The sequence below is a fragment of the Gastrolobium bilobum genome, unplaced genomic scaffold (genome assembly GCF_033153095.1).
Source record: "Gastrolobium bilobum isolate Gb01-03AN ecotype WA unplaced genomic scaffold, APGP_CSIRO_Gbil_v1 utg27286, whole genome shotgun sequence".
Classification (NCBI taxonomy): Eukaryota; Viridiplantae; Streptophyta; class Magnoliopsida; order Fabales; family Fabaceae; genus Gastrolobium; species Gastrolobium bilobum.
The window spans coordinates 36,407-49,210 of NW_026898322.1; the positions used below are offsets into that span (position 1 = coordinate 36,407).

At 37.4% G+C, this 12,804-nt stretch overlaps 2 protein-coding genes across 2 annotated transcripts; one reads left to right on the forward strand and one right to left on the reverse strand.

Moving 5' to 3' along the window:
- The first annotated feature begins 748 nt into the window (after nt 1-748).
- On the forward strand, nt 749-1,351 carry LOC133314884 (uncharacterized). Its single transcript, XM_061516414.1, has one exon. It carries the CDS (start codon nt 749-751, stop codon nt 1,349-1,351), a length of 603 nt encoding a protein of 200 aa, XP_061372398.1.
- A 7,139-nt stretch (nt 1,352-8,490) lies between these two features.
- Nucleotides 8,491-11,059, reverse strand: LOC133314885 (uncharacterized). Its single transcript, XM_061516415.1, is given in 2 exon segments — nt 8,491-9,681; nt 9,683-11,059. Coding segments are annotated over 2 exon segments (2,568 nt in total).
- Between the last annotated feature and the right edge of the window lie 1,745 nt (nt 11,060-12,804).

The following is a 12,804-nucleotide window of genomic DNA, read 5'->3' on the forward strand; positions in this document are numbered from 1 at the left end:
TCCAGTCTGATTCACGTCAGCCTGACTGACGGGTCTGAAGACGTCATGAAGGTCGACGGGATTCTGGTCATCTGACCTGACACACGGCAGCTGACTCACACCTAACTCACGTTACCTAAACTGACGGGTCTATAACGCGTCAAATGGTATGGCGGGATAGCTGAGCCTGGCAGACGTGGCATGAAGTACCGTTGTCGTACATGGCGGGACTAAACTCGTCAGTCAACCTAACGTGGTTGACTGCTCTACAATGGCCAATCTTTTCAAATATATCATCTTCTGAAAATACATTTAAAAATTTACTGTAGTACGGTCGTTTTGCCGTTTGTTGTGTCTTTTGTTTGTTTCTCGTTCTTTCTGCTTTCCCAATTTTCTACTTTTCTGACAAACCTTTGCTGACTTTTCTCTCTCTTTCTCTTTCTCATATGAGAGACAAACAGACTGTTAGAAATCATGCTTTAGAAACTGCAATATTTTTAATTATTTAGGAGTCAGTTTTTATTTCTGTTTTAATGAGTTGTTAAGTAGTGAGCAATTACTTTTCTGCTTTAATGGGTAGTTATGAGGTGAGCAGTTTTCTTTTCTATTGATGGGAAGTTATGTAGTCGTGAGCAGTCTCTTTTTATTATTTTTCTTTATAAGTTGTATTGTTATGCATCAATAAACTAGTACCTCATTTCTCAATTATATTTTTCATCTCCAAAACCAACAATTGGTATCAGAGCCCTTTTCTTACGGGACCTGTAGAATGGATTCTGAAACAAGTTTTTCCCAAGCAGCTCTTCCAGATTTCAATGGGGAAAACTATGATCTTTGGGCCGTCAAAATGGAGGCTTACCTAGAGGCTTTGGATCTTTGGGAAGCTGTAGAAGAGGATTATGAAGTCCTTCCTCTGCCGGACAATCCCACCATGGCCCAGATCAAGAATCATAAGGAGAAAAAAAACCGAAAAGCAAAGGCAAAATCATGCCTTTTTGCTGGTATCTCTACAACCATCTTTACTAGGGTCATGACTCTCAAATCGGCAAAAACAATTTGGGACTATCTAAAGGCAGAATATGCTGGAGATGAAAGAATTCGAAGCATGCAGGTGCTTAACTTAATGAGGGAATTTGAGATTCAAAGGATGAAAGAGTCTGAAATAATCAAGGAATACTCAGACACATTGTTGGGCATTGCCAACAAGATAAAGTTACTGGGCGGTAATTTTGCAGATTCCAGAATTGTTGAGAAAATTCTGGTAACAGTGCCAGAGAGGTACGAAGCATCTATTGCTTCGTTGGATATCTGTCTAAAATTACTTTTGCAGAAGTGCTACATGCTCTCCAAGCCCAAGAGCAGCGAAGATTGATGAGGGAAGATCAGGCTATTGAAGGTGCTCTTGTAGCCAAGAGCCAACAAACTAATTACAACAAAGGAAAGGGTGAAAAGAAAAGTTACCCACCTTGTCAGCATTGTGGCAAAATGGGTCACCCTCCTTTCAGATGTTGGCAGAAACCTGATGCTAAATGCATCAAGTGCAATCAAATGGGGCATGAAAGTTTATTCCTGATGTCCTTTTTGTACCCAAAATTCAACAAAATCTGTTGAGTGTTGGCCAATTGATTGAAAAAGGATTCAAAGTGCTTTTCGAAAATAGAGTTTGTCTCATTCACGATGAGAATGGAAAGGAAATCATCAAAGCAAAAATGAGAGGCAAGAGTTTCTCATTTGAACCAATCAAGGAGGAGCAAGCTGCTGTTTCCACATAGGAGAATGTGACTGAGACTTGGCACAAGAGACTAGGCCATTGTCACCTCTCAAATATGTTGTTGATGAAGAAGGAGCTGTCAAATGATTTACCAACCTTTGCAGATTATTTACCAACCTTTGCAAATTGTAATGCCTTTCAATTTGGCAAACAAAACAGAAATTCATTTCCTAAGTCAAGTTGGAGAGCCTCCAATAAGCTGCAGTTGATCCACTCAGATGTTTATTTTCATGAAGATAAGAAGTGGAACTGGAAACAAGCACAAGAGGCATCCATGAGTAAGCAGAAATCAAGTCCTCTCATCCAAATAAGCAAAGAGCAAGGAGTGGAACATTGGCAAGAAGAGTTAGAAGATGACCCACCAGACCCACCAGACCCACCAATTCGTGGAACAAGGTTGCTGTCCAATATTTATCAAAAATGAAATGTAGCCATTTGTGCACCTGCAAGCAAATTTGAAAATCTAAGGAAGAAGATTGGTGTTTGCAGCTCCAAAAGCAAAGAGGAGTGTTAGAAATCATGCTTTAGAAACTGCAATATTTTTAATTATTTAGGAGTCAGTTTTTATTTCTGTTTTAATGAGTTGTTAAGTAGAGAGCAGTTACTTTTCTACTTTAATGGGTAGTTATGAGGTGAGCAGTTTTCTTTTCTATTGATGGGAAGTTATGTAGTCGTGAGCAGTTTCTTTTTATTATTTTTCTTTATAAGTTGTATTGTTATGCATCAATAAACTAGTACCTCATTTCTCAATTATATTTTTCATCTCCAAAACCAACACAGACAGCAGAGAACAGATGGTGAATGTAATGGAATGGCAGAAACAGATGCAGAGGTGGCAGCATAATAGGAATGTTGATGCCAACGGAGATATGATGTATGTGAAGGTGATGACTGATGAGCAATTAGAAACTCTCAGAAAACAAATTGCTGTTTATGCCACCATTTGTGAGCAACTCATTGAGATGCACAGAACACTCTCAGCTCATCAGGATCTTGCAGGTCTTTTTGTATTTTGCCCCCCCTCCTTCTTCATTTTTTTATTTATTTATTTTTTGGTAAAAATGTTTAATTGTGAGCTTATCATAAATGCCCCATATTTATTACTTTAGGGCTGTCTTATTTTTATCTCCAAAATCATTTCTTTTTGAGAATTTCTATGTATATTGTCAGAAAAAATTACAAATCCTCCTTCAACTTTGGGCCTTTAGGGGTAGGCGGGCCCTTCAATTTTCAATTTTAGCAATCAAAGTGTAAGTTTGAAAAAAAAACGTTTCAATTTTAGATTCTGTGCATTTCTCTATATTTTCAGTTTCGAAGCAGATCCCTAATGGTAGATAATAAGTTTTGTTCTCATTACCATTTATCTCCTCTTTTTGATTTATTCTGTAAATTTCCTTTGATATCCTGTTACCTACCTGTGTTGGTTGTTAAACCTGGGCCTTCACTACAATTGAGTTTCTCTTTATCATTTAGTTAGTTAGATTTGTCTACAACACCACATCATGTTTAAAGGCACTCAAAGTACCAGCCTATTAATTTCCTTTTTTATCTTCAATTAGTTAAGCCAACCTCAATCTAGAAATCAAAAAATGACAGTGCAAAATATCAACTATACTTTGTTTCCCGACCATTGCGTGTTTGTCAAGAGGTATGAAGTTGGAGATTTTTTAATTTTTCTTTTATACATTGACAATATGCTTATTGTAGGACAAAACAATAGAGAATAGCAGCCCTGAAGAAGGCGTTGAGCTCATCCTTCGCGATGAAGAACCTCAGCCTTGCAAAGCAAATACTTGGAATCAAAATTGTTAGAGACCGACATAGAAAGCTACTTGTGGCTAAGTCAATAAAAATACATAGAGAAGATCCTGAAAAGATTTAGCATGGACAAAGTCAAAATAGTGAGCACCCCCTTGTCCGGACACATAAAGCTGAGCCAGAAGCAGTGTCCCAGATCTGATGAAGAAAAAGACGAGATGCTAAAGATCCCATACTAATCCACATAAAGATTGATGTATGCAATGGTTTTTACGAAACCCAACTTGGCGTATGCAATTGGAATTGTGAGCCGATATCTGCCCAACCCCGACAAAGAACACTGAAAAGCAGTGGAGTGGATCTTCAAGTATCTCAGAGGAACAAAAAGTTTATGCCTCCGCTTTGGAGAAGGTAAGGTCGAGCTAGTGGGCTTTATGGATGCTGACTTAGGGGAAAATGCCGACTCTAGGAAGTCGACTACTGGTTATTTGATGACATTTACAGGAAGAGTTGTCTCCTGGCAATCAAAACTAAAGAAATGTGTGGCACTTTCAACAAGCGAGGCCGAATACATAGCACTGAGGCTTGTAAGGAATTATTATGGATGAAGAAGTTTCTCTCTGAACTCGGTCATAATCAAGACAAGCACGAGCTGAAATGTGACAATCAAAGCTCTATTCATCTAGCGAAGAACTCGACCTATCACTTCCTCACTAAACATATTGATGTGAGGTATCACTAGATCCAGGATGTGGTGGATGGTGGACAACTCGAACTCGTCAAGGTGCACACCGACCTGAATTGGTTCAACATGATGACTAAACCGGTACCAGCAAGAAATTCGAAGACTGTTGTAACAGTGTCGGGTTGCTGCTAATGCCAACACATTGAAGTCAGAAGGAGGTGATTTGTTGGAAGTTATTCCTTCTTTTAATGCTGCACAAGACTCAAGAGCACACCTTTGAGTTGCTCAAGGTTGTACCCTTGTCTCCCTATGTTCCATAATTACTTTTAGAATTTCTCTTCCTCCTCTATATAAGTTTGTGGTGTGTGAGAGTGAGGGGTTAAAGACTTGAAGAAAAGCTTAGAGCTTAAAATTTGTGAGAACCTCTAGGGAAAAGCTTGAGTGTTAGATCTCCTAAGGAAAGTTTGAGTGTACCACCTTCCGAAACTGGGACACTGCCATCGAAACTCATTGTAGAAGCTAGGGTACTAACCTTTGCGAAATTAGCTTTAATCTTGGCGAAGTCGGCGCGCATCTCGTTCCTAAAACTTGCAAAATCAGCATACATCTCTGTGCTACATCGTGCAAGGTTTGTAATGGCGACAGCAAGATTATCCACTAGTGTTGCAATGGAAGGTGAAGTTGAAATATGGGGTTGAGAAGCCCTAAATTCATCCTGCATCTTGAAGAACGAAAATGAGTTCAACAAGAAGAAAGCATGGATTTTGTAGAAAAATGGCAAGTCCACAATGATGAAAGCACCAATGTTAAGGGACGCAAACCCTCACAACGGAGCAAGAACAGAGAAGAACAAAAGAATAACGTTTCTGATTAATTCTTGAATGAATTCTCATCGGTTACAGTTATGCCTTTAATACATGGACCACTAACTCCTAAACCGTTTCCTGCCTAATTCAATGACACGTCAATGGCTAACAATTGCCACTTCAATTCTCCTAATAAAAGCTACTCCTAATGCTCCTAATGTAACTGCTATGGAGCTGTACCTTTAATTCTCCTAATGTAACATTGCCTTCCCCTAAAAAATGGACCTTGTCCTCAAGGTCCCAATGAAAAAAAAGAACTAGAAATCCTTTTTTTTTTTTATAGGTTGCACATGCTGCGTATTTTTTTTTCTTTTTGAAAGACTTTATCTCTTCATTCAAATGCACAGGCAGATTCCTACTTTCAGGATGGAGAGCCAGTCCAGATAAAAGCTACTCCTCCAATCCACTGTTTACTTCCATTTGGCCCTGAAATAACTTCTCCATAGAGTCTAACTGGATAATAGACATCATTTCTTAAGATTTCCCAGGGATTTCCCATCTCAAGCCAGCTTTCAGCAACTTCCTCCTGACCATCCTTTGTTATAAGCTACTTGTATCTAAGTCCATATCCCCATTCAGGGTAATTCAACGTTGCCAAGGAGTCCAAAAAGCAGGAAGCAAGTCGACCTAGTCCCCCATTCCCAAGGGCAGCATCTGGCTCCTGATTAGCCACATCCTGTAAATTGTGACCCAGCTTTTTGAGAGCCTCAACATAAGGACCTGAGAGTTGTAAATTCCCAATTGCATTCAGCAATGCCCTACCCTGTAGATACTCCATAGACATATAATAAGCTTGTTTAACATTCATCTTCTCATAATAGTCATATGTTGCATTCCAATTTATGATGAGGGAGTCACAGACACTCTCTGCAGTTGCAAAGAGAGCCTTACTGAGCTCTAACTTCTCTGGAGAAAAAGATGTGGTGAACACAGCATGATATTGGATGCTTGAAGCAATAGCTGCAGAATCTGGTACAAATTCATTGAAAGTGCCTCCCTTAATTGTCTCATCTGCAGTAGTGCCACTTGGTGTTGAAAGAAATCCATTTAAGATCATTTCATCAGGTCTTGTAGGATAACTAAAGCAAACCTTCCTAAGTTCTATTTCTCCACGAATTTCACCAAGTTGCTGACCTGTATCATAATAAGAATCAATTTCTGGCTTCCTTTTAATTGTTTCAAACATCTTAAAGGTTGCAGCTTGTCCTGCAGCAAAAACACCTAAGCTTGGAAGAACCTGCCCAAGAGACATGGAGCCAGTCAAATCAAAAAAAATTACAGTCACAACCTTCCCTCCAGTATATCCTTTCCTTATTGTCATTTTCCCACCAAACCATACAGCCAAAACATAAGTGGAGATATAAACAAAAAAGAGTAAACCAAACTCCAGACCATAAGATATTGCCTCTTGCACTCGAGTCTTGTAAGCTTGGATCAAGGACTGATTATATTTAGCTATAGTTTGCTTCTCCCCAGTGAATAATGCAACTGTTTGGATAGAACCTATTGTCTGCTCTACTACACTTGCTGCTGTAGAATAATCTGTTTGTAGAATAATCTGTTTGTCCACTGGATGATGCTTTTGAAATAACCATGCTCATTAGAATAAGTAGAATACAAGATAGCATGACAACTGTTAGAGGCCATCCCCTGATGAATGCTATTACAAAACCTCCCAAGAAAGTTGCTATTAACTGTATAAACTGTCCGACCTTCTCACCCATGGCATCTTGAATAAGAACAATATCACCTGATATCCTTCTAACAACCTCTTCAGTATTAGTTTCCTCATAAAAGAAACTAACATCTTGCCTCAAAATTGTTTGAAGGTGTAAACCTCTTATTTTTGCAGCCTGTCTCTCCCCAGTGATCATCCAGCAAGTTAACTTTTCCACTTGGATAAGGCCATGCAACTTATTGAGATATTGTGTATAAGAAACTCCATTATGCCCATTTTGACTTTTTGTTGCAATTATTTTTTTTTTGGTTAACATCAACACTCGACCTTGGACCTCTGGTTGCTCATCTTCTATGGTGAATGTTAATATAACTACAATGGCTACTTGTATCATCTTTCTGCTGCTACTGATGCTTACATCATTCACCCCATCTTGTAAAGGAATCTTGTCCTCAAGGTTCAATGTGAAAGAAAGAGCAAAGAAACCTTTTGGATCCCAAGTAAAAGTAAGGAACCTTGTAAAGGAAGCTTCTGTTAAGCCAACACTTACAGATTTAGGAGAAATCTCTGCACCATAGAGGCAAATTCCTTTCTTAAGAACGAGATCAAGTTTATATGGCTTGGCGTCTTCATGCGGAAGACTTATTCGTCCAATATCCAGCATGTTCTCTACGATGGTTAAAAGAAATCCTCCAGGGTCCCAATAAAGCAAAGGGTCATATATCATCACGTACCAAGACCTTGTACTTAGGTCAGACATTTCATCAAACATGTGTCTTGCAGCTACCATATCATCAGAGACACAGTATATGGCCATCAAACTTAGATCGTCAAGCCAAGGAAGGGTACAGTTTGCACTTTACACCCAACCAAAAAGGAATCAACTGACTTAGCTTCCACATCAATCAAAATTGGAGTTATTGCAATACACTGATGCGCCACAGCAACCATCTCTTGAATTTCTTGATTGACTCCAGAACCGGAAACATCAACACTAATAGCATCTTCCGAAACTGGGACACTGCCATCGAAACTCATTGTAGAAGCTAGGGTACTAACCTTTGCGAAATTAGCTTTAATCTTGGCGAAGTCGGCGCGCATCTCGTTCCTAAAACTTGCAAAATCAGCATACATCTCTGTGCTACATCGTGCAAGGTTTGTAATGGCGACAGCAAGATTATCCACTAGTGTTGCAATGGAAGGTGAAGTTGAAATATGGGGTTGAGAAGCCCTAAATTCATCCTGCATCTTGAAGAACGAAAATGAGTTCAACAAGAAGAAAGCATGGATTTTGTAGAAAAATGGCAAGTCCACAATGATGAAAGCACCAATGTTAAGGGACGCAAACCCTCACAACGGAGCAAGAACAGAGAAGAACAAAAGAATAACGTTTCTGATTAATTCTTGAATGAATTCTCATCGGTTACAGTTATGCCTTTAATACATGGACCCCAAACTCCTAAACCGTTTCCTGCCTAATTCAATGACACGTCAATGGCTAACAATTGCCACTTCAATTCTCCTAATAAAAGCTACTCCTAATGCTCCTAATGTAACTGCTATGGAGCTGTACCTTTAATTCTCCTAATGTAACATTGCCTTCTCCTAAAAAATGGACCTTGTCCTCAAGGTCCCAATGAAAAAAAAGAACTAGAAATCCTTTTTTTTTTATAGGTTGCACATGTTGCGTATTTTTTTTTTCTTTTTGAAAGACTTTATCTCTTCATTCAAATGCACAGGCAGATTCCTACTTTCAGGATGGAGAGCCAGTCCAGATAAAAGCTACTCCTCCAATCCACTGTTTACTTCCATTTGGCCCTGAAATAACTTCTCCATAGAGTCTAACTGGATAATAGACATCATTTCTTAAGATTTCCCAGGGATCTCTCATCTCAAGCCAGCTTTCAGCAACTTCCTCCTGGCCATCCTTTGTTATAAGCTACTTGTATCTAAGTCCATATCCCCATTCAGGGTAATTCAACGTTGCCAAGGAGTCCAAAAAGCAGGAAGCAAGTCGACCTAGTCCCCCATTCCCAAGGGCAGCATCTGGCTCCTGATTAGCCACATCCTGTAAATTGTGACCCAGCTTTTTGAGAGCCTCAACATAAGGACCTGAGAGTTGTAAATTCCCAATTGCATTCAGCAATGCCCTACCCTGTAGATACTCCATAGACATATAATAAGCTTGTTTAACATTCATCTTCTCATAATAGTCATATGTTGCATTCCAATTTATGATGAGGGAGTCACAGACACTCTCTGCAGTTGCAAAGAGAGCCTTACTGAGCTCTAACTTCTCTGGAGAAAAAGATGTGGTGAACACAGCATGATATTGGATGCTTGAAGCAATAGCTGCAGAATCTGGTACAAATTCATTGAAAGTGCCTCCCTTAATTGTCTCATCTGCAGTAGTGCCACTTGGTGTTGAAAGAGAAAATCCATTTAAGATCATTTCATCAGGTCTTGTAGGATAACTAAAGCAAACCTTCCTAAGTTCTATTTCTCCACGAATTTCACCAAGTTGCTGACCTGTATCATAATAAGAATCAATTTCTGGCTTCCTTTTAATTGTTTCAAACATCTTAAAGGTTGCAGCTTGTCCTGCAGCAAAAACACCTAAGCTTGGAAGAACCTGCCCAAGAGACATGGAGCCAGTCAAATCAAAAAAAATTACAGTCACAACCTTCCCTCCAGTATATCCTTTCCTTATTGTCATTTTCCCACCAAACCATACAGCCAAAACATAAGTGGAGATATAAACAAAAAAGAGTGAACCAAACTCCAGACCATAAGATATTGCCTCTTGCACTCCAGTCTTGTAAGCTTGGATCAAGGACTGATTATATTTAGCTATAGTTTGCTTCTCCCCAGTGAATAATGCAACTGTTTGGATAGAACCTATTGTCTGCTCTACTACACTTGCTGCTGTAGAATAATCTGTTTGTAGAATAATCTGTTTGTCCACTGGATGATGCTTTTGCAATAACCATGCTCATTAGAATAAGTAGAATACAAGATAGCATGACAACTGTTAGAGGCCATCCCCTGATGAATGCTATTACAAAACCTCCCAAGAAAGTTGCTATTAACTGTATAAACTGTCCGACCTTCTCACCCATGGCATCTTGAATAAGAACAATATCACCTGATATCCTTCTAACAACCTCTTCAGTATTAGTTTCCTCATCAAAGAAACTAACATCTTGCCTCAAAATTGTTTGAAGGTGTAAACCTCTTATTTTTGCAGCCTGTCTCTCCCCAGTGATCATCCAGCAAGTTAACTTTTCCACTTGGATAAGGCCATGCAACTTATTGAGATATTGTGTATAAGAAACTCCATTATGCCCATTTTGACTTTTTGTTGCAATTATTTTTTTTTTGGTTAACATCAACACTCGACCTTGGACCTCTGGTTGCTCATCTTCTATGGTGAATGTTAATATAACTACAATGGCTACTTGTATCATCTTTCTGCTGCTACTGATGCTTACATCATTCACCCCATCTTGTAAAGGAATCTTGTCCTCAAGGTTCAATGTGAAAGAAAGAGCAAAGAAACCTTTTGGATCCCAAGTAAAAGTAAGGAACCTTGTAAAGGAAGCTTCTGTTAAGCCAACACTTACAGATTTAGGAGAAATCTCTGCACCATAGAGGCAAATTCCTTTCTTAAGAACGAGATCAAGTTTATATGGCTTGGCGTCTTCATGCGGAAGACTTATTCGTCCAATATCCAGCATGTTCTCTACGATGGTTAAAAGAAATCCTCCAGGGTCCCAATAAAGCAAAGGGTCATATATCATCACGTACCAAGACCTTGTACTTAGGTCAGACATTTCATCAAACATGTGTCTTGCAGCTACCATATCATCAGAGACACAGTATATGGCCATCAAACTTAGATCGTCAAGCCAAGGAAGGGCACCAGTTTGCACTTTACACCCAACCAAAAAGGAATCAACTGACTTAGCTTCCACATCAATCAAAATTGGAGTTATTGCAATACACTGATGCGCCACAGCAACCATCTCTTGAATTTCTTGATTGACTCCAGAACCGGAAACATCAACACTAATAGCATCTTCCGAAACTGGGACACTGCCATCGAAACTCATTGTAGAAGCTAGGGTACTAACCTTTGCGAAATTAGCTTTAATCTTGGCGAAGTCGGCGCGCATCTCGTTCCTAAAACTTGCAAAATCAGCATACATCTCTGTGCTACATCGTGCAAGGTTTGTAATGGCGACAGCAAGATTATCCACTAGTGTTGCAATGGAAGGTGAAGTTGAAATATGGGGTTGAGAAGCCCTAAATTCATCCTGCATCTTGAAGAACGAAAATGAGTTCAACAAGAAGAAAGCATGGATTTTGTAGAAAAATGGCAAGTCCACAATGATGAAAGCACCAATGTTAAGGGACGCAAACCCTCACAACGGAGCAAGAACAGAGAAGAACAAAAGAATAACGTTTCTGATTAATTCTTGAATGAATTCTCATCGGTTACAGTTATGCCTTTAATACATGGACCCCAAACTCCTAAACCGTTTCCTGCCTAATTCAATGACACGTCAATGGCTAACAATTGCCACTTCAATTCTCCTAATAAAAGCTACTCCTAATGCTCCTAATGTAACTGCTATGGAGCTGTACCTTTAATTCTCCTAATGTAACATAATCAATTGTAACCCATGTATTCTTTTAAAAAAAATACTAGTTTAATTCACTTTTAAAACCTTATGTTTACTATGACTATATCCAAAATCAGTCTCCTATGATTGACATGGTACAGATGAAATTTGCATGAATCATACGAGACTGATTTTGTATAAGAGATGAACGTTTGATGGGGAAAAAAGGGCATATACTAAGTCACTGACTACTGAAAATGTTTTGTGCTTCTGAAGTAGTTGCTCTCAAATGTTGGCATAAGCTGCGATTTGTTTCCTCAGTGTTTCCAACTGCTCATTAGTAAAATAATCTTCCCATTGTTGGCAATTTGTTTACTTAGGGTTTTAAAAGTGAATTAAACGAGTATTTTTTTTTAAAAAGAATACACAGTTTACAATTGATTATTGGCTATTGATTTATTTGATTTGATTATTGATATTTTTAAATTTATGATTTGATTATTGATTTATTTCTTTTTTTAAGTAAGAATTTAAATATCTTAAATTTTAAACTTTAAACTTTTCTTAAAAGAGGAAAGAAAAAATTAATCAACAACTATGATTAATGGAAATAAATTTGACATTTTTGCAATGGATGTGCAATTGTGCATAATCCTATCAAACGTTCATCTGTTATACAAAATCAGTCTCTTATGATCCGTGCAAGTTTCAAGTGGCATGTCAATCTTATGAGACGGATTTCGTAATTTAATCACCCTAGCCAATAACAAATTTCAAAAATTAATTAAAATATGTTTTTTTTAATCACAATGGTTACAATTGATTATTGATTGATTAATATTTTAAGAAATAATTCAAAAATTACAAATTATATCTAATACTTGAATCTTTCTTAAAAAAGGAAAGAAAAAATTAATCACCAACTATAATTAATGATAATAAATTTACCATTCTCGAATTTCAGAAAATTCAAAAATACAAAATACAAACTTGAAATTTATTTATAATATTAATTTAATAACCATATCATTTATTATTTTTTATTTATAATGCTAATCGATAATTATACAAAATAAGAAAATAAAATAAAATTTGGGATGAATAATGTGCATGTGCATAATTCTATCTAACACCCATCTCTTATACAAAATCATAAATTTCAAAAGTAAATTAAAGCAGTTTTTTTTTTGTAAAATGCATTGGTTATAGTTTATTATGGATTATTGATTTTTTTTTAATTTATGATTTGATTATTGATTTATTTATATTTTTAAGAAAGAATTCAAATATTTTAAATTATATCAAATGTTTGAATAGGAAAGAAAAAATTAACCATCAATTATAATTAATCATAATAAATTTAACATTTCAAATTTAAAAAAATTCAAAAATCATCCCTTAAATTTATTGTAATATCAATTATTTTTTAACAAGATAAATTT

Coding starts and splice junctions, on each gene's coding strand:
- LOC133314884 (XM_061516414.1), top strand. CDS start 749: ATGGATTCTGAAACAAGTTTTTCCCAAGCAGCTCTTCCAGATTTCAAT.